At 47.4% G+C, this 27,145-nt stretch overlaps 1 protein-coding gene across 4 annotated transcripts in view; it reads right to left on the bottom strand.

Moving 5' to 3' along the window:
* Nucleotides 1-11,702: 11,702 nt before the first annotated feature.
* SLX4IP (SLX4 interacting protein) overlaps nucleotides 11,703-27,145 on the bottom strand; it is a 220,682-nt gene continuing 205,239 nt past the window's right edge. For 3 of the 4 annotated variants that reach the window (XM_059892368.1, XM_059892366.1, XM_059892367.1), the window contains 2 exons: nucleotides 18,213-18,316; nucleotides 11,703-17,127 (listed from right to left, as the gene is read on the bottom strand). In XM_059892368.1, the coding sequence (XP_059748351.1) occupies nucleotides 16,821-17,127; nucleotides 18,213-18,316 (411 nt within the window). In that variant the 3' untranslated portion in view covers nucleotides 11,703-16,820. The remainder of the gene's footprint in view (nucleotides 17,128-18,212; nucleotides 18,317-27,145) is intronic. The other variant, NM_001255973.2, reaches the window with a different exon arrangement.

The raw sequence follows: 27,145 nt of genomic DNA, 5'->3' as shown, positions 1-27,145 counted from the left end.
GAGGCAGGATGCCTTCTCTTCCTCTCTGGCTACTTGGATGAATAGGACTGTCCTGGCGTCACTGCGGACCACACCCTCGAGGCTTCTGTGCATGCTCCTGCCTCCAGGCTGGCCTCCAGGAGGTGGTGATGCCAGGCTCTGGGGGTGAGGGCCCGTCTCACCGCTCATCACCTTGCTCCCAGGGGTGAGCCGCCACCGGCCTCCCTCTTGGTCAGCCCTGGGAGCCGGCACTGGGCTGTCCCGCCGGTGACGGGCAGGAGAGCTGTGGGCAACAGGCGTGCCAACGTGGTGTCGGGGGTGTGTGTGGGGGGGTCTTACTTCTGGCACCTTCTGCGTGGAGGCTGAGCCGCCAGTGACGGGCTCGTGGACAGCTTCCAGCAGCTTCAGGGAGCTGCCAGGAGTGCCCTCCTCTGTGCAGGAAGCCCCAGCTTGCCCTCTGCCCAGCGGCTGCTCTCCGGCTGTGCACCCCATCCAGTCTTCGTGGTGCACGTCCACCTGGAGCGCCAGGCTGAGCGCAGGAAAAGCCATGCGGATGTTGATCTTGCTTCATTCTTGGGACCCTTCTCTTTCTACCAGGTTAGGAGCTGTGTCCCAGCGGGTGTCGTGGTTAAGAACGGATGGCAGGCCCCTGTTCCTTGTGCATGGTCGGGGGCGGGGACGGAGTTCTGGCTCACCTGGGAGGTGCCACCAAGGACAAGCACCGAGACGAGCCTGGTCCCCGACGGCTCCCCGTCTGGGCGCGGCTCTCTGTGGAGTTGGGTGGTCCCCATGACGGCTCCCTGTCCGGGTGCGGCTCTTTGCAGGGTGGGGTCAGAGGGAGGAGCAGACCGACCAGCAGGACTAAATCTGAATTCCAATACTACCTTGCTCTGGTGGTTTGTAAACTTGGATTCTGCAGGACCCCCAAATTCCCTGGGTAGTTGCCAGATGCTTGTGTGCCAAGAAAAAAGTTTGATGACCTCTGCAGTTCTTTGTTCTAAGAGAGGAGTGATCTTGTTATTTCAAGGAGCCGTCTACACAGGTCACACTGGGTGGTGGAAAGGAGGAGACAGGCTCATCTGGACACAGTTCGAAGCCAGGACCTTGGTTGTTAAGGGCAGGTGTCAACCTTTCTTCAGATAGCAGGCATCCTGCACTGGAGTCCTGGTTGTCCTGGGGGCAGGGAACTGCAAGAGAAGAGCCCCAGAACCTCCCCCCACCCACCCCCTGAAAGCTCTATGCCCTCTATAATCAGGCTCTGGAAGATGAAGAATTTTCCCATCAGAAACGTGATGAACTAGAATTCCAACATTAGTACATATATACCATGAAACTCCAGGAAAACAGCAGCTCAAAGCTGGTTGCTTTAGGATGGGAAACTCCTAGGATTCTAGACATATATATACAATGTAGACTTAGAACAGAAAAGGGAGTATAGCTTAACTAAAAGTCAAGTGAGACTGGGTGATGAACAGAGAAGCAGAACTTGCAAAGGGGTTTCTCTTAAATGCAGAATCCCAGGCCTGGCCCCTGACTTGCAAGCGGGGCCTGGGAACTTATAGTTTTCAACAAGCTGTCCCCTCCTACCCCCACCCTCCCCAGCTTAGGTATGGCAGACTTTGAAAACAGCTTCCAAAGTATTCAAGCTCTTCCGTTAATTACAAGGTTTTTCCTCCTTGTTAAACTGAATTAAGCAGTCTGGAAGCCAGTTTGTTGCTCAATTGCCACCTGACATCATTTTTAAGTAAATCAATTACACTACCCCTTGAGCAAGTTGTGGTGTAAGCGCTTCATTTTATTGGCTGATCTGAGGGGTCAGTGAGTCAAAGTTAACTTATTTGGTAATCTTTCTTAGGTAGCAAAGAGCCCAAGGAATCAGCCTGTGGGTTTGCCACATTTCCGAACAGCATACACCTGTCGACCCTAAAGTGAGCGAGTGTGTGGTGAACAACCAGTTGCTTTTAAAGAAAAAATACAAAACTTCCACTGGCCTGCAGAGGTTTGCAACTCGGGCTGAGCGAGGTTCCAGCACTTCCGCTTCCATGGAGGCTTGCTTTCTTGCCTCTGCTGGGAATGAGAAGCAGGAGTCAGAGGTTCCGGGGCTGGGAAGGCACACCAGCACTGGGTTATGGGAAGCCTCCTCCTGCTAATGTGTATTTATACTTTGTAAGCTCTGATTCATCTGAGCCTTGAAACAGAAATCTGCTTCCTGAGGTTCTGTTTTTAAATAGATAGTTTGCAAAAACAACAATTATTTTTCTTAACATTTTTTTTCCATCCCACAAGCAGCTAAACATCCCGACTCAGGCTATGTCAGGCTCCAACTATGCCAACAGACAGCTTGGCTATCAGAAGTAGAAGGGTGCCCCAGGGCAGTTCTGTGGGGTTCTGGCCCCAGAAGTCTTAAAAACAGAGTTCAGAAACCATTAGGGCAATCATGTTGTGTCACTTTACATCCATGAGATATTCCTGGGTCTTAGAATAAAGAACTTCCCCTTGTGAACAACTAACTGCTTTCCAGTGGTGGTTAAGTGCAAGTGGGGGTGATGGTTGCAGGGCTCGGGTGCTGCCGCCTGGCACAGAAGGGCCTGCACACAGCGTGGCACCCTCTGAGATGGTGTCACGAGGGTGCGGCTCTCCCGCTTTGGACATAAATTCTACCTGTGTTACTTGCTCTTGCATGCCAGGCACAGGCTCCTGGCTTAGACTGTGTTCCTTTCAAGTCCTGGGCAGCTTTTACAAGTCTTAAATTATGTATCATTATGCACGGGTCCAGTATTAACCTGTGATAGGCAAGTTGGGGAAATTAACTCGGCGAGTAAAGGCTCTAAAGTCCAATAAGAACCTTGAATCGAGGCCTGCCCACTGACCTACCCGCCCCCCCCCCCAACGCCTCCCTCGCCACTCTCCACATCAGGGCACCCAGGAGCTGAATTACCCAGAGGGCGAAAGCAGATGGCGGCACCAGCTTTTTGTTAAAGGGACCCTCTCCTGGCAGGGACCGCGGGGCTCCTCCTCCATCCCAAGGGAACACAAGCTGGCAGCTGGCTTCCTAATGACAGGTCCGCACCCAGAAGGGTTGGCCCCGGCTCTGTTTTCCACCTGAAGGGGGAAAAACTGCTTTACTTCAGCCTTTCTCAGAAAGTGCAGCTGAAAAGACTTAATGGGAGACTCACTGGATAGTAACGCAATCGGAGACCTTCCCAAGCAAAGGATCCGCCCTTCCTTTCCCAGGTGGGAAAACTGGGACCTAAAGAGGATCAGGGACCCATTCCAGGTCACACGGAGTAAGCAAGAATTAGGGCTAGAATCTGGGGCTGTCAGCTGGGTTGCTGTGTTTTCAGCGTCTTCTGGGGATTTGTCAGGTTTATCTCCAGAATCTGCCCTTGATGTGACTGTCAAAGATGCAAACTTGGGAAGTGAGCAAGGGACCAAAATGAAGGCACAGGATGCCACCACGAAGTCAGTGTGACCATCCGAGCTTGCCTCCTCCAGACTCTGCCTAGAAATTGACAGCTTTACGACCCCACGAACAATGCACATTCCCCAAAGCAAAGGCAGACATGGCCCTGCTCCTTTGGAGGCGATCCCTTGTTCTTGGCCAGCTTCGGATTTCCTTTTGAGTTTCTGCTTCACGGAATTAGAAAATGAATCGCAGGAAAAGAGGGTGAGAAAGGAAAGCAAGCGACAGCCGCCTACATCCTGCCCCTCCCTCTGCGTTGCACGCACAGGCGCACCTCACCGGGTTTTCAAGAGGGTCCTTTCGGCAGCAGCTGGGAGGGGCGGGCAGGGTCAGGTGACTGCCACTGCAGCAGGCCTGCTCTCACAGCCCCTCCACCATGCTTGCCTCCAGGGCAGGCTACAGAGCAAATAGCACCCGACTAGTTAAAGGACTAAACTCCCAGGCGGCTGAACGTGATGCCATCCGTGGCCAGGGCCAGCATAGACACATCCGGGGATTCCCGGAACCGCCCATGGGCCACTGGATTCCTCCACGTGTCCCCACCCGCCGAGGAGGGGCCGGAGCGGATCCCACGTCTTCAACCTGTTGCTCATGCTGGGGAGCCCAGAATTACACGCTTTATGCTAAAGTTTCCTATGCGCCAAGGCACCCTCGAGGACCCATTTAGGAAAACGCCGTCCTGGAGACAGAAATGTACACCCCCCCAAATTCAGGATGATGACAGTCAGATATCCTCGGGGGCTCTCTGGCTCCGCAGGACGGTTTCTGGAAGTGTTTTTGAAAGAATCCAAGGCACCAATCAGAAAGGAAGAGCACAAATGTGAAACAGCAACAGGTTTGCACAAAACTAAGGACGAAGTGGCCAAGACATAAAAGAAAAGGAGTGTGGGGGTGGGGCGCTGAGCGAGGCCTCCCACCTCGCTCAGCTGCGTCCATGGCTGGCATCTTTACCTTTGCGAACTGTGAGTTCTTGATCCAACATGGGTAAAAAGGCCTGAACAGAAGGTAAACTGACGCAGTTACTATGGAAAACAGTCTGGAGGTTCCTTCAACAACTGGAAATAGAGCTAACCATATGATCCAGCAATCCTACTCTTGAGCATATATCTGGAAAAGATGAAAACTTGAACTGACAAAGATACATGCACCTCAGCGTTCATAGAGGGGCTTCCCTGGTGGCACGGATGGTAAATAAAGAATCTGCCTGCAATGTGGGAGACCTGGGTTTGATCTCTGGGTGGGAAAGATCCCTTGGAAAAGAGCATGGCAACCCACTCCAGTATTCTTGCCTGGAGAATTCCATGCACAGAGGAGCCTGGCGGGCTACAGTCCATGGGGTCGCAGAGTCCCACATGACTGAGCCACTAACACTTTCACATTCAATGTTCATCGCAGCACTGTTCAGAACAGCCAAGACAGATGTCCATCAACAGATGAATGGATGAAGCAGATGTGATATGGAATATTATTCAGCCACAAAAAGAATGAAATATTGCCATTTGCAGCAACATGGATGCATCTAGAGATTATCATACCAAAGTGAAGCCAGACAAAGATAAATATCATCAGATCAGATCAGATCAGTCTCTCAGTCGTGTCCAACTCTTTGCGAACCCATAAATCGCAGCACGCCAGGCCTCCCTGTCCATCACCAACTCCTGGAGTTCACTCAGACTCACGTCCATCGAGTCAGTGATGCCATCCAGCCATCTCATCCTCTGTCATCCCCTTCTCCTCCTGCCCCCAATCCCTCCCAGCATCAGAGTCCTTTCCAACGAGTCAACTCCTCGCATGAGGTGGCCAAAGTACTGGAGTTTCAGTTTCAGCATCATTCCTTCCTAAGAAATCCCAGGGCTGATCTCCTTCAGAATGGACTGGTTGGATCTCCTTGCAGTCCAAGGGACTCTCAAGAGTCTTCAATACCACACTTCAAAAGCATCAATTCTTCGGTGCTCAGCCTTCTTCACAGTCCAACTCTCACATCCATACATGACTACAGGAAAAATCATAGCTTTGACTAGATGGACCTTTGTTGGCAAAGTAATGTCTCTGCTTTTGAATATGCTATCTAGGTTGGTCATAACTTTCCTTCCAAGAAGTAAGCGTCTTTTAATTTCATGGCTGCAGTCACCATCTGTAGTGATTTTGGAGCCCAGAAAAATAAAGTCTGACACTGTTTCCACTGTTTCCCCATCTATTTCCCATGAAGTGGTGGGACCGGATGCCATGACCTTCGTTTTCTGAATGTTGAGCTTTAAGCCAACTTTTTCACTCTCCACTTTCACTTTCTTCAAGAGGCTTTTGAGTTCCTCTTCACTTTCTGCCATGAGGGTGGTGTCATCTGCATATCTGAGGTTATTGATATTTCTCCCGGCAATCTTGATTCCAGTTTGTGTTTCTTCCAGTCCAGTGTTTCTCATGATGTACTCTGCATAGAAGTTAAATAAGCAGGGTGACAATATACAGCCTTGACGAACTCCTTTTCCTATTTGGAACCAGTCTGTTGGTCCATGTCCAGTTCTAACTGTTGCTTCCTGACCTGCATATAGGTTTCTCAAGAGGCAGATCAAGTGGTCTGGTATTCCCATCTCTTTCAAAATTTTCCACAGTTGATTGTGATCCACACAGTCAAAGGCTTTGGCATAGTCAATAAAGCAGAAATAGATGTTTTTCTGGAACTCTCTTGCTTTTTCCATGATCCAGCGGATGTTGGCAATTTGATCTCTGGTTCCTCTGCCTTTTCTAAAACCATCTTGAACATCAGGAAGTTCATGGTTCTCGTATTGCTGAAGCCTGGCTTGGAGAATTTTGATCATTACTTTACTAGCATGTGAGATGAGTGCAATTGTGCGGTAGTTTGAGCATTCTTTGGCATTGCCTTTCTTTGGGATTGGAATGAAAGCTGACCTTGGCCAGTCCTGTGGCCACTGCTGAGTTTTCCAAATTTGCTGGCCTATTCAAATAGGCACTTTCACAGCATCATCTTTCAGGATTTGGAATAGCTCAACTGGAATTCCATCACCTCCACTAGCTTTGTTCATAGTGGTGCTTTCTAAGGCCCACTTGACTTCACATTCCAGGATGTCTGGCTCTAGGTCAGTGATCACACCATCGTGATTATCTGGGTTGTGAAGATCTTTTTTGTACAGTTCTTCTGTGTATTCTTGCCATCTCTTCTTAATATCTTCTGTTTCTGTTAGGTCCATACTATTTCTGTCCTTTATCGAGCTCATCTTTGCATGAAATGTTCCTTTGGTATCTCCCATTTTCTTGAAGAGATCCCTAGTCTTTCCCATTCTGTTGTTTTCCTCTATTTCTTTGCATTGATCACTGAAGAAGGCTTTCTTATCTCTTCTTGCTATTCTTTGGAACTCTGCATTCAGATGCTTATATCTTTCCTTTTCTCCTTTGCTTTTCACTTCTCTTCTTTTCACAGCTACTTGTAAGGCCTCCCCAGACAACCATTTTGCTTTTTTGCATTTCTTTTCTATGGGAATGGTCTTGATCCCTGTCTCCTGTACAATGTCACAAACCTTAGTCCATAGTTCATCAGGCACTCTATCTATCAGATCTAGGCCCTTAAATCTATTTCTCACTTCCACTGTATAATCATAAGGGATTTGATTTAGGTCATACGAGATCACTTATATGTGGAGTCTAAAAAACAATAATACAAATCAACTTATTTGCAAAACAGAAACAGACTCATAGCCAGAGGAAAAAAATCTTGTGTTTACCAAAGGCAAAAGGGGAGAGGGAGGGATAAATTATTATAGAAGTATGGGATTAAAAGACACATACCACTATATATAGAATAAACAATAAGTGTTTACTGTATAGCAAAGGGAACTATATTCAGTATCTTGTAATTATCTGTAAAGCAAAGCATCTGAAGCTGTACACCTGAAACTAACACAATACTAAGTCAACTGTAGTTAAATTCAAACAGACAGGCCTCCACCGCGGCCTAGCTGGCCGCCTGTCACTTTCGCCTTCTCAGCTACCAAGCCCTGAGTAGTCAGGGCCTGCACTCCGGAGCCACACCTCCTTGATTTCCCTGCAGCACTTTCTTCCTTGAGTCCTGGCGCCAGTATCTTCTGTCTGGGCGGTGTTAGGCTCACACCACTGTGGCTCAACAGAAGTCACTGCGCTTTGGGGTTTAGACAGGCCTGGATTCTCAGTTCTGCCACTTACTAACTTGTGAAAGTTTCCAAAATGCTCTGTGCCTCAGTTTCCCCATCTGCAAAATGGTGATAAGAAATGTGTGTCACTTGGTCAGTATTCACAGAAAGGGAGGGCAGCAAGAAAGAACGCACCCTCTGTATTAGTCTAAGTCACGTGAGACCAGAGTCCATTAAAACATGAAGTCCAGCTAGATTTCAATGACTGTCTCCATTCTCACTTTTTAAAAAATCTTTTGGCCATACTGCACAATGCGTGGGATCTTAGTTCCCAGACCAGGGATGAAAACCCTTGCCCCCTGCCTTGGCAGTATGGCCTTCTTCTCACTTGGTGGCACTGGACCACCGAGGAAGCCCCCCCATTCTCTCCCTTGAACTGCACCTGTGTTAGAGAAGAGCCAAGGGCTGTTGGATATGGTGGTGGACGGTCCCTAGAGACTCCTACCCCTGGTTATTTGACCAAACACTAATCCAGGTCCTACTGTGAAGGGATTTTTTTTTTTTTTTACATAATTAAAGTTACCAAATCAGTTCACCTTAAAATGCAATGATTATCCAAGTGGAGATTTAAAAGCAGGGAGTTTTTTCTGGCTGGTTACAGAAGTCAGAGAGATTGAAAATAGGAAAGGGATTCAGCACAAGGGGTTTCTGCATTAGGTCCTGAGAAAAGCCAGAAGATGCTGAGCGCTGCCCCCGGCCAGCCACCAGCAGACCTTGTACCTGTGTCTCTGACTCGGAGAGTCATTCCTCCCATGGCAGAGCCGCCTGAGTACGCTTTGCTAGATGCCCCAGGCTCCGCCCAGGCAGGCTCCACCCTGCTCTGCAGGGTCACGGAGCAGAGGGCACTGCAAGAGGCTCACAGGAAAGCATGCGGAAGGAGAATATACACAGCAAAGCAAAGCTGCTGTTTCACAAGCCCCTGTCCACACCGGCATCATTTGGGGAAGGTCTTCCAGGCCCCTCCTGTGAGAACACATTCCCAGCTCTGGCCCTGTGTGTCCCATGGAGATTGGAGGTCGTCCTGATTGACCATCCCCCTCCTCCCTCTGACAGCAGGCACAGACGGATGGGTTGGTCTCAGTCCTCCCAGGCACCCACGGTGGGTTTGGGAACAAGCACTCCACATTCTTCTCACCAGCTGAGCCTGTGGAGGAACTGAAAGGGCCGTAGGAGCCACTGGGCCTAGAAAAATCCCCAGCCAATCCATCACCTGCTCCTCTGGAGAAGGATGTCTGTCCAACCGAAGATCCAGAGGCAGGTGGGGAGAGGCAGGCACGGCAAGTGAGAGCCGGGGCCATGTCCACCAGGGTGTGTGTCCACCAGGGTGTGTCCGTGAGCATGTCTGTGTGTACATGTCCACTAGTTTGCGTAGCAATGAGTATGTGTCCACAAATGTGTGTCCAGGATTGTGTCTGTGTGTCTGAGTGTGTCCATGAGTGTGACTGTGTGCATGTGTCCATGTGTGTCTATCAGTGTCTGTGTCCACCAGTGTATCGTGTGTCATGAGTGTGACTGTGTAGTGTGTATGTATGCCCATGTGTAATGTCTTTATGTGTGCATCCACTACTGTGTTCCTGTGTGTCCACTAGTGTGTGTGTGTCTGTGTGTTCATGATCATGTCTGTAGGTGTCCATGAATGTTTGTGTCTGTGTGTCCATGAATGTGTATGTGTATCTGTGTGTATGTCTGTGTTCATGAGTGTGTACGTCTGTGTTCATGACTGTGTATGCATATCCATGAATGTTTGTGTCTAAGTGTGTCCATGTGTCTTTGTGTCTGAATGTGTGTCAGTGTGTGTGTGCATCCACTACTGTGTGTCCATGAATGTGTCTGTATGTCTGTGTGAGTCCATGAGTGTGTGCGCATGTGTCTAAGGGCAGAGACAGGACTGGTAACAGAAGACCGGCGAGAGGGCGTGGGAGCCTGGGACCTTATTTATAAAAGCTCTTCTGCCCTGAAGCAAGTCAAACTCCCCGCTGAGGAGCTGCTTTTTCTTCCTCCCTTTTGAGCCTCGCTGCTCAGCTGACCTCTCCCCCACAGAGGTCACTGCTCTGCTCGCCCTGGGCACCCGCCTTCTGGGACTGGATCGCTGTGGAAGCCTGCAGAGCAAAGAATTCTTCAGCGCTGATTTCTGAGAGAAAAGCTGTAGTAAAGCTCATGAAGCAGCCTTTTTTTTTTTTTTTTAAAGAAATATATGCATGTTATGATCTTTGGGTAACTGTGGAAAAAAAAAAAAAACAGAAAGCAAACATGAAAACTGCATAGCACCAGACTCCCCTCCCACAGCCTGCTTCACCTCCTAAAATAAATCAGGCTGGGGGATGAATGAGGTTTTACGAAATGTAAGTGAACTTAAAACACAAGGTCAGCATCTCTGTCCTAGGTAATCCTTCCAAGGATGAGAAATTCTCCTCTTTTTCCCACAGGGTTATTTCAGATGTGCTTTCTGAGCCAAATTATTTTAAAAGCGTTCTTTCTTCCACTGCCCTGCTAAGCGTGAACTTGAGATTCACACGCACTTTTGAGAGCTTATTAATGATATTAATGATAGTGGATCAAAGGCAAAGCCCAGACAATTACTTAGGTGCTTTAAAAACCCATCTTCTGTAGGAGGGTAACAATGTCTCAGTGCCTACAAAGAGGAAGCTGGGCTCTGATGTGTCGAGTGTAAAGCAGCAGAGCTAACTAACACAGGGGGACTTGCAGAAGAGAGAACGGGTCTCTCTGTGGGAGTAAAACGTACACCTACTGGTACCTTGTCACCTAAGCCTTTTCCAGTTTCCAGTAGAAACGTTTCGTTTTTGGAGTGTATCTGCTTCACAGCGTTGTGGTAGTTTCTGCTGCACAGCAAACTGCATCAGCTGCACGTACACACGCACCCCCTTTCTCTCGGGCGTCCCCACCCCAGCCCACCCCCAGGTCGTCACAGAGCCCGAGCTCAGCTCCCTGTGCTGCACGCAGCTTCCCACAGCTGTCTGTCAGGCCCACTTCTGACCTGCACAAAGCCCTTCTCAAGGATACTCAGCTCTTCGTAGACCCAGTATTTAGACACACAAAAACTGCCACCCCTACTTTTAAACAACAGTTCTGAACTATGGCATCTCATGGGAATTTGAGGAGCTTTTAAAACTGCCAATGCCTAGGCCAAATCTCAAGGATTCTGATTTAACTAGAAGCTACTAATGACCCACAAGGTCCTTCCAATGTGTGACCAGTGTCCATACACTGAACCCATTTTTAACCAGACGAGTTTTAACGCATAGAGTGGTACGTTTACCTCGGGGTTCTATGGAGCCAGGCGTGGCACTTACTGTCAAATATTATTGGACAGATGAAGAAACCGAGGCCTGGGAGGTTATGTGACTTGTCTCCAAACCACAGGAACCAATTGGTGGCAAAGTACCAGGGTTGGCAGCAGCAGCAGACAGGGAAGAGTGGCTTTCCTGGGCTGGCACTTGGGGCCTGTGACTGAAACACCAAGAAATGGCTTGGGTGCAGTGGCTCTCAGCGTTTCATGCTGAGTCAGGTAGTATTATCCCAATCTGATTTGAAATGCTTCTAAAAAATTATGCATAGGATCCAAAGGGAAATATATTTGCAAGCAACCAGAGAGGCCTCGAAACCTGTCATAAGAGGCAGCGCAGAGGAGGCGGCGGCCCAGGACTTCACTCAGTGCTGTACTTCGGAAATGGAGCGGAATCCCCTTGGGAAATGTCAAGAGTCTCTGGAAAGAAGTCAAGGTCACATACTTTAACCCCTCACTAGAGGAGTCTATCTCAGCTCACAAATGGGAGAAGTGGGAATATAGCTACATTGTAAAGACCACCCCTAGTCTTACATTTAATCGCAACATCTGCACAGGGTGTTCCAGGCCTCAATTTTTAGGGCCAATGGTTCAAATGAGGAGCTCCTTTGATTATTTTAACAGTCTTCAAACCATCAGAACTGCTCCAAGGAGGAAAAAGTCTCCAACCAATGAAAGATGATTTTAAATTGTGTGTTCAGAAAAGGGCATTTTGAATGCATATTCCTTAGGATTAATTAATTTACTTGCTTTAAAGAAAAGTGATACACACTAAAACAATTTTATTTTTTATTCATGAAATAGGTTCATTTACTACTACACACTAATTTCATCCCCTAGGAATGCACAACCATTGAAACTATTTTAGTGTGTGTTAATCGCTCAGTTGTGTCCAACTCTTGCAACCCCATGGAAGGTAGCCCACCAGACTCCTCTGCCCATGGGATTCTCCAGGCAAGAATACCAGCGTGAGTAGCCATTCCCTTCTCCAGGGGCTCTTCCAGGCCCAGGGATTGAACCCAGGTCTCCTGCTTTGCAGGCAGACTCTTTACCACCTGAGCCACCAGGGAAACTATTTTAGTAGCTGAAACCAAACAAGAGAGTAAGGTCAGTGGGAGAAGACGCCTCGCCTGGTGATGAAGGCAGCGACTGGCTTTCTGCCTTGACTGGAGAACATCTACTCTGGGGCTCTGTCAAATCCACATCTTTAGGGGACTTCCCTGCTGGTCCAGTGGTTCAGACTCTGCCTTCTGATGTAGCACACGTGGGTTCGACCCCTGGTTGGGGAACTAAGATCCCACATGCTGTAGGGCAACTAAGCCTGAGTGCCACATCTAGGGAAGGCTGTGTGCCACAACCAGAAAAGCTTGTACCCCGCAATGAAGAGCCCGCATGCTGCCATGAAGTGAAGGCCCAGAGCAGCCACAATTAAAAAAAAAACCAACAAAAAGCCACACCCTTAGTTGCCTGGTCAGGTGCTCTGGGATCAAATGTATGGTTTTCCTCATTTTACTGATTTGTTTAATTAACAAGATTTTTAATAAGTAACTGTAATGGCAATCATGCTGCATAACACAACTTACATGATTAAATCCAACCCTGACCCTGAGTAGTTCTTGACAGTTAAAGGCAGTAACTTCATCCACTCAAGTCCCTTCAGTTCAGCTACACATTGACATGTATTTGTTCCGTGTCTTGTTAAGTAAACACAGAAACCAATTGAGAGGGAGTTCTGCAGATTTCTGAGGATCTAATTATACCATAAATTGTAATACCCGTGATCTATATGGTTAGACCTCTGCCCTGAGTGATTATCCGAATTAACTTCACTTTACAACGCTTAATTTATTTGGTACCGAAGAAGACTTTAAACTGTTTAACAGAAATCAGCTTAACTTTGTTTTCCTACTTGTTCCAACACGTTTCAATTGATTTGTATTTCAATAACAAGGTTTGAACTCTCCTGTCCTGACAAACCATGCATGGAGATTTCCTCATGAAAGAAAAGAAGAAATGAAAAGGATTTCTATATGCAAGCCATAGCACAGCATGCTGGAGAGTGGTGCTGGCTCTCAGGAAAGCCAAGGGAGGACCAGTCTCCAGAACTGTGTGTTAGACTGCAGTGGGGCCTGCCCAGAATGAATTCAAGGCCACGGGATGGCAGCACCGTGACCCCAGCACTCTCCTGTGATGGTTCCCTTCCCTCCTGTGCACTGCCCTCTCCCAGCTCGGCCTGAAGTCAAAGGCCACCAACATGCACAATTCAGGTTAAAGTACAAATAAGACACTGAAAGCAAACAAACTGTGATCCCATTGATGTTTTCAAGATATATCTTGAGAAACATTTTTTAGAGAGAAGCTATGTTCTCCATAAATAAAACTACAGAGGGCTTTTGGGACTCGTGCTTTTTATTAAATGAAATACATTTTCCTACTTTCTTCATTTAAAATGAGTGAACAAAAGCTACAACATTTATTCCTCTCTGCCCAAATGTTTGCTCCTTTGCATTTCACAATTTACATGCACGGCTGGATGACAGGTAACCTCCAGAGGCAAAGAAAAGAAAAATGTGGAAGAAAAGTCACACTGACTGTTCTCAGACATTTATGGATATTAAAAAAAACAAAAAAACAATCTATTAAAAAGTCATTTGGAAGCACATGGAGGTGAATTAGAAGCCATGACATTGAGAAAGTTAAGGAGTTCAAAGTTATAACATTAATCAATAGTATCCATATTTCTTCCAAGCATCAGAGTTACAGGAACTTGAATATACATTTAATTTGGGTTATTAAGTGAGTGGCTGAAGAACTTATTCTTTTTAACCAAGAATACTGACAGAGTCTCAGATTTGTAGATGAATTACTAAGATTATCAAGAATATCAAAACACACCCACTTCCAGCAGTAGAGAACCAATTCTTCATTTCCCACCTAATAAGCAACAAAAAACCTGGCATCCATTTTCCCCTCTGAACTTCCAAATATCCAAAGAATCAAACAACCACTCAAGAAACAAGAGAACCAGGGGTGTTTCAGACATGTGGAAGGAAAATGCTTAAAGGCGAAATTCCTCAAACACATGCCCCTGTGCAGAAGCAGAAAGTTGGTCCCTTTGCTAATACTGTTAAAACCCATGTACATGAAGGCTGTGAGAAAGACCCTACTGATCTACAGCTGTGCAATGACACAGCTGTTAAACAACTTTTCTGTTTTTAAATTTCGGCTGCACTGGCTTTTCACTGCATTGCACAGGCTTTTCTCTAGCTGCGGCACACGGCCTTCTCTAGTTGCCCCTCATCATGTGGGATCTTAGTTCCCCGACCAGGGACTGAACCATGTGCTCTGCACTGGGAGATGGGAAGTCTGAAACTCAGTCATCATTATATCCACAAATACACCAAACTCTAAAGCCAAGAATTTTCTTGAAAGATAATCATTAAACATACAAGTACTGGCTTTAACCACCAGGCCCAGATTAACTAATGAAATAAAAACCTGATAAAAACTTTCTCTGGTGCCTCTAGTTCAAACAGCTCCCCCTAGTTCTGGGGCAGGCAGCAGCTATTGGGATGGCTCTTCCTTATTCCAGACTCTTCCAGGGAGCTCACTGTTTCTTGGCCTATCACCTGGGTTGTTATTTTGTGCCCTCTCTGCTTAAACTACTGCAACAACTGTTTCTGTTTAAGACTCAACAACACTTCAGTGACAAGCACACCCAGAAAATGGGTGACTCTGAGAGGGGGCTCAGGACAGACCATGTTCTATCACCTCCTCAGGAGGGTTCTGCCCTGGGCAGTCTGCACTTCCTGGAGGAGTGGACTCCACTCCACTGTGGTTGGTATTCTGCTGGGCTACCTCTTCTACTGTGGAGCCCAGTGAACGGAGGCACCTGGGGGAAGATTAAGAGCTAGGAGGGAAGAGGAAGAGACGTCAGTAGGCAGGGCTACGTTTCTGGTGGGGATGGTGAGGCTGGGGTTCCCAGGAAGGGAAGAAGTCTCCAGAAGAGTCTGGAGCATCAAAGAAGAAGGCCTGCATCCACAGCCAGGCATGGCAAGGAAGACTTAGCTTCACGACCCAAAATAGTGCCATGAAATTCGGCTGCCTCTTCATGAGTCCTGCCCTACAATCTAAGGAAAGGCGAGTGGGGGATGGACAGAATGAGCTGGGAGAAACCACTAATCTTAAGAATGAACTTACACTGTGTCCATTTCCATATTCTTTCATTTTGTTGGGCTTTTTCTGTTTTTTCTTTTTTTTTGCTAACTCCTACACTTTGGGGAATATCTTGATTTTCCGTGTTACCAGGGAGGAGGTATTACTTCAAAGGACCACCCAATGTTGAGCAGGAAAAAAAGACACATTTGATGGGTGGCCTTTGAATATAGTTTCCTTCCTTATTTCAGAATAAAACTTGGTTAAGAAAATCTACTGTAGTTGTCCATCCAAAATAAGTCATTGCTATGATTCACTACATGACATTTCAGCAAGCCCATTGGAGACAACAGTGGGTGATCCTGCAAATGGAAGTCTCCTGGTGTGAAATCTAAGCTGCCCTTAGATTTCCAAGTCAGCCTTCCAAGTGGGGAACTGCAAACTCTGCCCACTGAATTCCTCTTGGGCTTGGATCTGTTCTGAACTTCACCAGAGTCTTAAAGGTGGGGGCAGGGGCAAGGGGTAGGGACATGCCTGAACTACAAGAAAGAACAAGCCTCTCTGACGTCTCCCCCAAATGTCAGGCCAAACTATATGTAAATGTCCTGCAACTCTTAGCGCAGTCACAGCTCCCGGGGTGCTGTGGCCACCATGCTTAAGGACCTGGGAACAGTGCTTCACACCCTGAGCCAGGTGCTTCGTAAGTCTGAGGGGTCGTGACGGCTGCATGTCCACACATGGGCCCTGCTGATGCGCTGGGGGCCAGGACAGTCAGGCTGCAGGAAACCAATCCCAAGGGGTCTGCAATTAGCCCGGGGGTTGCCAAACTTGAGCAGGTTTCAGAATCACCCAGTTTCTCATTCTGTAGGTCTGGGTGGGGCCCAGGCTCTGCCTTTCTCACATACTTTCAGATATGACGCTGGGGCCGCAAGCAGATGGGGTGACCCGTAAGCCTGTTCACCACTGCTGCCCGACTCAGGCTGCAGGGCAGGAGGACTGGCCAGCAAAGACAGCATCACGGTCACTGTGCTTCATGCAAGGATGTGACGAGGCACACCACTGGTTTCTTCATGTGCTTCCTCTATGGATGCTGTCACTGCCGACAAAGCTAATGGCTCTTTAGCACTAAAGTAAATTTCTGATGTTAAAGTGTGAACCAGAAAGGAGCGGTGTTGTCAGAACAAGCTCCCGGAGGCTGCTGATTTGAAAGTTAAGCCCAATGCAGGTACATATCTTCTACTGAAAATGATCATTTGAATTCCTGTAAGTCTGGCTTCTAGGCACACTGCTCATTTGTCCCAGGTCTGGTCACGACATCCTCCACGACGGGGTTGCAATCCTCTTCTGTGAGCAAGTAGCTGCTTCCACCCTTTTCTTTTCTTGGTTGGGCTGCCCTGAGTCAGAGCTAAGCTTTCAGTGTTTGTGGCTGAGTTATGCCTGCCCTGGCTTATTTTTCGTAAGATGTCTGGAGGAGAGAGTTTTCCAAAACATGCAACTCTTCATTAGATGCAGTTTCTGCCAAATCTTGTTTCAAAAGTAACCCCGGATCTGACAGCTCTCAAGTTGGCAGGACCCTGGCAACTTTGCTTTTCCCACTATTATTTCCCTCGGGGCTAATCGATCACTTCTAAGAGAAACTCTCTTGTGGTGGTCGGCATCTCCCGCAGGGTTGCGCTTCCTGCATTTCTGCGGTGTTCTGGCCCCTCGAGGACTCTGCTTTGGACAAGGGAATGCTGACTCACAGCCACAGACAAGGCTCCTGCTTAGAAGCCCGGTCTGCAACCGCACCCTGGGATGAGGTTTCTGCTGCTCCTGGCCAGGCCTGATGACCTTTCTCCAGCTTCAGAGCAGGAAGCCCCTGGTGGGTCTCAGATGCCTTCCTGTCATCCTCCGCCTGTCCCATGGCCGGGGGGCTGGATGAGGCTGGCAGCCCCCGCCTCCTCCATGCTCCCTCTGCAGCCACCGAGTGACTGGATGCTCCCACACTGGTCCTGTTGCTCCGAGATCCACTCATGGTGCTGCTTTTAGTCTCAGTTCTGTTCACACTAAAACAAACAAAGAATTTTTTGATTCGTAAACCTGTGATGGCCAGGTTTCCCTTGGAATCCCCATGTCATATTTCTTACACTTGAAGCAGGAGGCATGTGTTAACCTCCCTTCTCCTCACCCCCTGGCCAATCTCACAAAAAATCCCAAGTGTCTATTGATATGCAGACTGGATCAAGCAAGAGCTTTCACAGTTTCCAACACACTGGGACACACTTTACTTATTGATCACTGGTTAACAATGGCATTATAATGGAGTTCATATTTTAACTAAGGCAGGGAGGCATTCATTTCAGATGTTAAATATCAACATTACCTATATTTGATATATTGATTTTTTCCCCAGAAGCAAATACACAGAGCAGAGTCTGTGTGTGTGTGTGTGTACACACAAGCATGTTCTTCTACGCACACACAAACTTTTCTATAACACACAGAAACTTTCTAAACTTTCCCTTGTCTATAACATATATACAACAGACAATGCAGATTGTACTGTGTGACATTCACTTGGAGGGGCAGGATAGAAGCTGGCCAGGGAGATTTTACAGACCAGAGATTTTGGCATATATTTGTAGACTTGTGAATGGAAAGACGTTTCTTGAACCACCAAACTCAAAATACTGAGGCTGAAATATTTCTTTAGGTTAAGCTTTCATCTGGAAACCAATACATGTATTCATATTCTTACTACAGCTATCATTCTCCCAAAGATTATCATAATGACATGAGGGTCAGAAGAGGCCCCTGAGGAAAGCAGTGTATGTTTCCCGATTTGTCTGGGGTTGCTTGGAAAGTTGTATGAAACACCATCAACAGGTGCTTTTCATCTTCAAAGTGTTTGTCACTAATTACTCCTTGCAACATACCTGTGAAGCCAGGCCTTGTTTCCCACTGTCCAGAAAGCAAGAGAAAAAGTCTGGAAGGTAGAAAAAGTCCCAGCTCTGTGACTTTGGACAGGATCAGTGCCAGAGGGGCTTCTGTGATTAGGGTCCATGCACTCTTGCTGAATTCTAGCCCTCGTGTTGTGTCCCCATCTATACAGACAGTTTGGAGAGAACAAGATGAAACCCACAGGACCTACATTTCTCGCAGAACGTTTCTCCTGGGCTCTGCCCCGGGAGGAAGTAGTTGTTCCACACACCCAGTACGATCCCCTGATGCTCTGTGGAGAGCTCTTCCTGGCTGCTGCAAAAGACAACAAAAGTCAACCAGTAATCTGTTAACTGCACAGGAGGAAAACATTTCCATTCCAAATGCCCCAGTGAACAGATTTAGTTTGGTGAGGACAGGTTGAAACTACATAGTGTTAGGTTATTTTAATTTTTTTCAGTCTAGAATGTCCTATGACAAACCTAGACAGTGTATTAAAAAAAGACATCACTTTGCCGAAAAAGGTCCGTATAGTCAAAGCTATGGTTATTCTAGTAGTCATGTATAGATCTGAGAGTTGGATTATAAAGAAGGCTGAGCATTGAAGAAGTGATGCTTTCAAACTGTGAAGCTGGAGAAGACTCTTATGAGTCTCTTGGACTACAAGGAGATCAAACTAGTCAGTCTGAATATTCATTAGAAGGATGGATTCTGAAGCTGAAGCTCCAATGCTTTGGCCACCTGACGTGAAGAGCCAACTCATTAGAAAAGACCCTGATGCTGGGAAAGATGGAAGGCAGAAGGAGAAGGGAACAACAGAGGATGAGGTGTTTAGATAGCATCACTGACGCAATGGGCATGAGTTTGAGCAAGAGATGGTGAAGGACAGGGATACCTGTCATGCTGCAGTGCATGGGGTCACAGAGGCGGACCCAACTGTCGACTGAACACCACCACTTCTCTTGGATTCCCAGTACACGTTTCATTCGTGAATGTGTGCCACAAACATGCAAGATGGTGACTCCAAGCCATCCGGGAACTCTCGGCCAGAACCAAGAGCTCTGAGGCCCCGGATGTGACGATGCCCGAGCCAGGTGACCACGTGGCTGTGGGCCTGGCCTTCCAGAGAGAACTGGGGGCACAGTGTCTGTACCCTGATGAACTTCAGAATTCTTACATCTTCTCTATCTATAAAAATAGAGTATGGCCTTTGCAAAACATGTCAGGAGTTCAGCCTTTCAATACTGGTACTTTGAAAACCAGAGTTTGAGATTCCTAGTTACTAAAACACTCCCGAGTTATTTCCCCCTTAAACTAACAGCACTAACATGGTTTTAGATAATTCTTAGGTTATCTATCTATCCTTAAACATGGAAGCTTCATAAAGAAGTAGCTATAAAAAGTACAAATCTCCCAACCATCATCAATATTGACCAATTTCTTTCTTTTGGAAAGTTGTTTCCTTTTGGTTAGCACCTAGATAATTCAGACAAGGTGTTAAATTCTTTCAATTTCTAGTATGTTTCTCAGTACCCTTCTCCATGAAATTTCATAGTAAAATGTTGCTGCCACAAGGAATGGTATTGGTAAGGTACCAGCAGACCTACACTGGAAGTAAGACTGACACGCCAGAGAGCCTAGTAGGCTGCAGCCATTGGAATAATGCCTGCATGTCCCACAGAGCGATGCTATGAACTTCGTCCAATCACTGCCCTGCACCACTGAGCACCAACCTTTTGCTCTCATGAACTCTCCTGAGGTTTAGACCTGGACCAATTGTCACTCAGGGTCTAGTTATAACCCAAGTCAGTTTTAAGAGTTAGTGAACAGAATAGAATTGGTTTTATTGGATTATACTGCATTTTGGGGCTTCCCTTATGGCTCAGCTGGTAAAGAATCCAACTGCAATGTGGGACACTTGGGTTTGATCCCTGGGTTAGAAAGATCCCTTGGAGAAGGGAAAGGCTACCCACTCCAGTATTCTGGCCTGGAGAATTCCACAGACTGTATAGTCCATGGGGTCACAAAGAGTCAGACTTACAACTCAGAGACTTTCACTTACACTGCATTTTAATGCTAGTCCCTTTTCTTTCCCTTAAGACTTCCTGTTGTTCAGTCGCTAAGTCCTGTTCCATTCTTTGCAACCCCAAGGACTGCAGTATGCCAGGCTTCCTTGTCCTTCACTATCTCCTGGAGTTTGCTCAAACTCACATCCACTGAGTCAGTGATGCCACCCAACCTTCTCATCCTCTGTGGTCCCCTTCTCCTCCTGCCTTCAATCTTTCCCAGGATCAGGATCTTCTCAATGAGTTCTTCGTATCAGGTGACCACAGCACTGGAGCTTCAGCTTCAGCATCAGTCCTTCCAATGAATATTCAGGATTGATTTCCTTTAGGACTGACTGGTTGATATCCTTGCTGTCCAAGGGGCTCTCAAGAGTCTTCTCCAGCACAATTCAAAGGCATCAATTCTTTGGCACTCAGCCTTCTTTATGGTCCAACCCTCACATTCGTACAAGAATATCAAAAAAAATCATAGTTTTGACTATACGGACCTTAATGGGCAGAGTGATGTCTCTGCTTTTTAATACACTGTCTAGGTTTGTTGACCCAAAAGTGTTAGTTTAAAAGTTAAATGACAGAGAGAGAGAGAGGAAGAGAGGGAGAGAGAGAGATTGAGATTTATGTGTGAAACGCTTCTAAACATGCCCTGTAAGTACAGTAGATTTTCCCCTTACAACCACACCCTGTAAAGTGCTGTATTTTCAGAGCTGCACAATTAACATAAGGAGCATGAGTCAGGCTTTGAACAACTCTGTGGGAACCAGAAAGCCTTTTGCTATTAGGAATGATGTAAATTCCCCAAGGCTGGAAGAAGTCCACAATGGAGGGAGACAGGGTCATAAATAACAACAATGGATACTGCACAGACCACAAAACATAAGGCCGTGATACAGACACTCTTCGCATCTCACACTGGATTTAACCGCTGCCTCTATTTATTTATTTTTTAAGCTTAAAGAGCACTCTGCATTTCCTATGGGAACTTCAAAAACACCTCTAAAAAACAGGACAACGGACTCTCATCCCGAATTCTTCTGACAACAATGGAGGAAAATGTCCTTGGAAGAGAAAAACAACAGCAGCAGCAAGAGTGACAGAAGGAAATGTCCGGCTCAAAAAGTGCAAAGCCTGTGACTTCATATTTTCAAAAAAAGAAAGAAAGAAAAATAAATAAAAAGAAGAAAGAAAAAGGCAAGGCAGGGTCTCCTGCTTACAAATTAAAACCACATTTGGCAGTTTGTCAATTTGTCGAAGGAGGCATATTTACATTTGTATGAGGACTGGGTGGGCAGGGGAAAAAAGAGGTTAGACTCCTTCAGCCCTTGAACTGTCAGAGCTCATTAGAAATCTCTCATTCTCACATCTCCAGGGTTATTCACACCCCTTTGTCACCACACTGCAGCCTCCGGTGCCCTGAACACGTACTCTAGAGGAAGCAGCTCTCACCTGGGAACAGGATATCCCATGGGACTCATCCTGATTACTAATGGTGTCTCACATCTGGCATCAAAATGCAACTGTAGCTTATCCAGAGGCAAGACTCTTAAGGCTGTGAAGGTGGCAAGTGCCTCCGGGGCTTACCCAGGTGACCCTGCTTCTTTCCAGATTCTATGTGACTAACGACCCTGACACTATCTGCAAAGAAGACAGACAAACACAACATACTCCAAAAGGCTACTGGTAGGCTGTCCCTGGTGGCTCAGAATCTATGTGCAATACAGGAGACCTGGGTTCAGTCCTTGGGTTGGGAAGATCACCTGGAGGAAGGCATGATAACCCACTCCAGTGTTCTTGCTTGGAGAATCCCCTGGACAGAGAAGCCTGGAGGGTTTCAGTCCATGGGGTCAAAAAGAGTCAGACACGACTGAGTGACCAAGCACAGCACAGCACAGGCTATCCAAAGCCCAGAGAGAGCACCCCATGGGGACTCAGGATTTAAGAAACAGGTAAACCAAGAGGATTGCTTTGGGCCCTCATCAATCACCATGATCCCTCACCACTTGGATGCTAGCTTGGAGTCCAGCTAAGGAATACAATGCTGCAACTATGGCCAGCCCCCTCTCTCAATTATTTATCTTTGGTAGTACGTTGAGGATTGTGGTTTTAAAAATTTCCACCCGTGAAAGTGAAAGTGTAAGCCACTCAGTCATGTCTGATTCTTTGTGACCCATGACCTGTAGCCCACCAGGCTCATCTGTCCATGGAATTTGGGTTGGCTTGTAAAGCTGTCCACATACAGTTTCAGGAAAAAAAACAAACAGCAGTAGGGCAAGGCTACTGGACCCAGAAGTCTAATTAGGGAGACACCCTCCTCAGCAGCTTGAGCAGCTCATGTGGGTGCCCAGAACAAGTAGTCAGGACTGCCTCCATCCCTGGGGATGCTCTGGAGACCAGAGAGTGTATGCATATGAAGTTGAGGACAGCCAAAGCCACGTGCTCCACCACGGGTTCAATGCGAAGGCTGAGCAGGTGAATCTGAGTATGGTGGGGTAGGCATTACCTCCAGTGCTGTCCAGTCCAACCTGGGAGACATATTTTAAATTCTTAAATACAAAAGATGACAAAGAAAGTAGCCACCAGAATGAGGCTGTGTTGCAATGTACTGGGTTGGCCCAAAAGTTCATTCAGGGAAAACCTGAATGAACTTTTGGGCCAACCCAATAGTTAGAAACACTGGTGGATGTTCAAATTACAGAGCAAGTTTAAATCGTGGACAAATCAAGGATTTACTTACTTGAGTACAACTACTTTTGAATAGGATACTGTTGGATTAATGAGGGATGGGGAGTGAAGCTGGCCTAAAAAGACATTAAAAATACTCACTCTTAATTTACATCCTCCTCCAGGAGGGCACACAGCACAACTGGGCCTCCCAAAGGCTCTCAGAGGCTTCAAAAAAAAAAAAGATTCCTGAGACCCATCCCTGGAAGTTCTGACTCACAAGATCTGGGGTGGGGCTACGAGAGCTATATTTAGGTTCCCAGGTGACTCAAGGACTGCTGATAACACATGGAAATACGATCCTCAGAGCAGAGTGACAGGTACACAGTGTAGAGTTGCTCACTGCGGCAGCATCTGGTAGAGGGTGGCCCAGGTGTATCAGGCCTCAAAATAACCTGAGGAGCTTGTTCAAAAACATGCAGGAGTCTACCCCAGAATCTACTGCATTTTGGGTCTCCAAAGTGGGGTGGGGTGAGGGCATGTGAATTTTAGGTAAGTTTCGCAGTGATCCTGATGCCCGGCAGAGTTACTAAACTCTTGTCCTACAAGGGTGTGAAACTGAAAACTGAGCAGAGTCATCCAGTCGGCACCACTGGACTCAGGGCCAGCCGCTGCAGGAGGTCCTTGAGGACCTAGACCTGGAAAGTACATGGACCCACAGAACATGCTCTTCCTCTCATGGGGTCCCCATTCCAGCGGGGAGGACAGCAAGCAGACAGACAGTGTCAGGCGCTGACGGTGTCACGAGGAGAAACATACCTCGAAGGGGTCGCTGGGTGGTCAGGGAAGACTGTGGTAGGTATGAAGGACAGCTTTTCCCAGAGATCTGTGTGGAGGGTGGGCCACTTATGAAGAAGAGGGGCAGGGATCAGGGAACAGGGGTGAGGTGCACACATATTGTGTGTAGGTGTGTATGTGTTGATGATGACGGTAAGGCCACTAGAAGATCCCAAGAAAAGTGACTTGGTATTTTGAAAGGATCACCTTGGGTATAATGGAGGGACAAGGGTGGAGGCAGGGAGGCCAGTGATAAGGCTACTGTAATGGTCCATCTGAGGATGACAGGTCTTGGAGGAGGCAGGTGGTGGTGAGAAGTAGTTTGATCGGAAATCAAGGAGACCCAACAGAATGAGCTGATGGACTATATACAAAAAGTGAGAAGAAGAAAAAAAGTTGAGGATAACTCCACGATCTGTGGATGAAGGAAGTTACCCTTTAACCATACAAGAAGTACTGGTTTAAACAGCTGGATGAGGGAAGTTACCCTTTACTAATATAGGAAGTACTGGGGGTGGGGCAGGCTTGGGGAAATGAAACCAAGAAGCCCGTTTTAGGTATGTAGGCTTTCAGAGCTGTCCTGGATGTCTAAATGGAGATGCTGAGCAGGTGGTTAAGCTACAGCTTCCAGAGAGTTCTGTCTGCAGACACCAAGCTGGGAAGTCCACAGAGGTGGTAGGCACTTAAAGGATTTGTGTGGATGAGCTGCAGGGGGAGTGCCCTTGGGTGAGAAAACAGAGGTTGAGAAGACATGGAGGATTCAGAAAGGAGACTAGGAAGGAATTTTCAGTAAGGAGAGGGAAGAGGCAAGGTAACCTGGTGTCCCTGGAGGCAACAGGAGAAAGGGCTTCATCAACAGTGAAAACCACGTCTAAGCCTGCTGAACATTTAGGACTGAAAAGTCATTAGTAGAGGGTGATTTGACAAAAGTTATTTTTGGTGAAGTGCTGGGACCTAAGTGTACCTGGAAGGGGTTCAAGAGTGAAGCGGAGGCACAGTGGAGACAAGGACTCTCAAGTAGAAATACAAGCTGAGCTGTGCAGGTAACTAAATCTCCCAGAGACCCATGAAAAACAGGAAATCGATGACACCAGTTTTCAATAACACACTGTTGTTGTCACTGAGTCATGTCTGACTCTTTTGTCATCCTGCGGACTGTAGCCTGCCAGGCTCCTCTGATACATGGGATTCTCCAGGCAAGAATACTGCAGTTGATTGCCATTTCCTTCTCCAAGGGATCTTCCCAACCCAGGGATTGAACCCATGTCTCCAGCATTGGCAGGTGGGTTCTGTACCCTTGAGCCACCAAGGAATCCATATGTTATCTTCATAACAAGTGATCAATATACGATTACTGACAGAGTTTACCTTTGTGGACTGCTTATGAAATCTGGGGTGTATTAGACACTTCCAGTACTTTCTCACTCTCTTAACAGCCAGATGTGGCTGGTGGCCACAGCACTGGCCAGCACAGGTGTGGATGACACCTTTGAGGAGTTCTGCAGTATAGGGGAAGCAGAGACACAGGGTGGTAGCTGTGGGCCAGGTGGGTAATGGAGTTAGGGATGACTCTGGAGCAGGCATATCTGGCCAGAAGTGACCACCCACTACATGCGAACCTGAAACTGAGTGCCAGGCACTGCTTCTGTGTATTCACCAATGCCACCTTCAAAAGCGTTTGGGGAGACGAGGAGTTTTGTCACTATCACGTCCCACTGGCGGACGAGCAGCATGGCCAAGCGCTGCTCACCTGAGACTGTGGCTTGTGCTGGGAATGTCATGCTGCAGGCCCCCAGGATATCAGTGCCAGCCGAGGTGCACAGAGCCTGAAGGCCATGAGGTCAGGCACTGTGTGGGCACGAGTGTCACAGCCCACACCAGCCACACCGCCCACCTGCTGGCTGGAGCACAGGCCCCCCTCTCAGCCCCAGCTAGATGGTATGACAGAGCCGCCAAATGCTTGTGTCCAGGACTGTAAAACATCCTGCTAGGTATGAAGGCAATAATGGGAGAAGGGGAAGAAAAGACCCTCAGTGTTGTTAAGAACTTTTCTCACAGTAACACTTAATGTAGCAGTATGGTACTCGCAGTCTTGATCTTCTCAGACTTGGATCCATTTTCTCATGGTTTTATATACGAGTTTCTTCGGATTCTATTTTATTTACCCCCAAATGAAAATAATTAACAACTCAACCAGGATATTTTAGAAGTAGGTAATTCATGGACTAGTAGAACATGCAGCCTAAGTTACAGTCGTAACGTGGCTGTCTCTGAATTCCTCATAATCACATCTGCTGAGAATGGAACACCCAGAACCGATCAGACGGGCTCCATGCTCCCGGGATGCGGGGTGGAGCACAGAGGCGAAGGGGACAGAGGCCAAGGAACGGACCCCTTGATGGCTGGTCCCAGAGCCGGTTCCTGAAGCCCCTTAGAGTTGGTTCACGATTGTGTAGGGAATTTAACCGCAGCGAGGTATATGAAGCACACTTTGGAAACTGGAAAGGACTGAACATGTTTTCTTGACGTTGTTGTGAAAGAAAATCTGATGCCTGCACAGACCACATGGGTTTATAAGAAGGTGAAGGATGCTTTCCATCTGTAGGAAGCTTATGTGATTAAAGTCCTTTTCCCACCCCTCACTGGGGCCTCACTGAGATTGACAGACAGGTTGTGCCCCTATTTGATGGCACGAGGCCCAAGCGGCTAAGTGTCTCGAGCCACACATCTAGCTGGGCCAGGACTGAGGAAGAAGGCCTGGTCCCCTACAGCACCCTCCCCATGTGCCCGGGGTCATCTGCTGTCTTGGTCACTATGTCACTGTGGCGTCCAGACAGGCCCTTTGTCTTCTCTGAGCATCAGTTTCCTCATCTACTTTTTTTTTTAAGTGGGGGGATAATGATAGTTACACAGTGGGCACTCACCATCTCCTGGAAATGGATTTCTCTCTTAGGGAATCATGTCCCCAAGGTCCTTCTAATGTCCAGGCATTTCAGGAGGTCTCGTGTCCAAGCCTGACTCCAGAGGTGGGTCTGTGACCCAGGCCAGGCCAGTCGAGTCCAGAATTTGTGAGCCTCACAGAGACACATGGACTGCTGGGGCCTGCTCTCTTCTGCCATGAACCTGGAGCCACCAGGACCACTACCACACACAGGCTGAGCATGTGTCAAACAGTGTGGAAGGCAGACCCAATGGATTGTGAGCAACAGTCCTGATGAAAGTCTGTGCCTCTGATCAACATACTCACAGTGTGGGCTTTTGAGGCACACGAGCCAAAAACCTTCCTTTTTTTCCTAACATTTAGTTAGCCTTCCTGTTCTTTGAAAACTAAAAGGTTTAAGGCTGATATCATCTCTTCTTGGGTTTGCTGCACAGAACAAGCTATTGTATGCAACAGCCCTTCACAAACAATAAAAGTCTTTTGCAAACAATTAAAAGCAGAGCAGGGACTTCCCTGTTGGTCCAGAGGTCAAGAATCCATGTGCCAATGCAGGGGACAGGGGCTGGATCCCTGGTCCAGGAAGATTCCACATGCGAAGGGGTAATGAAGCCCGTATGCTACAGTTACTTAGCCTGCATGCCT

The sequence above is a fragment of the Bos taurus genome, chromosome 13 (genome assembly GCF_002263795.3).
Source record: "Bos taurus isolate L1 Dominette 01449 registration number 42190680 breed Hereford chromosome 13, ARS-UCD2.0, whole genome shotgun sequence".
Classification (NCBI taxonomy): domain Eukaryota; kingdom Metazoa; phylum Chordata; class Mammalia; order Artiodactyla; family Bovidae; genus Bos; species Bos taurus.
Note: the sequence above shows the minus strand (reverse complement) of the source record. Positions and strands in the feature narration are given on the sequence as shown.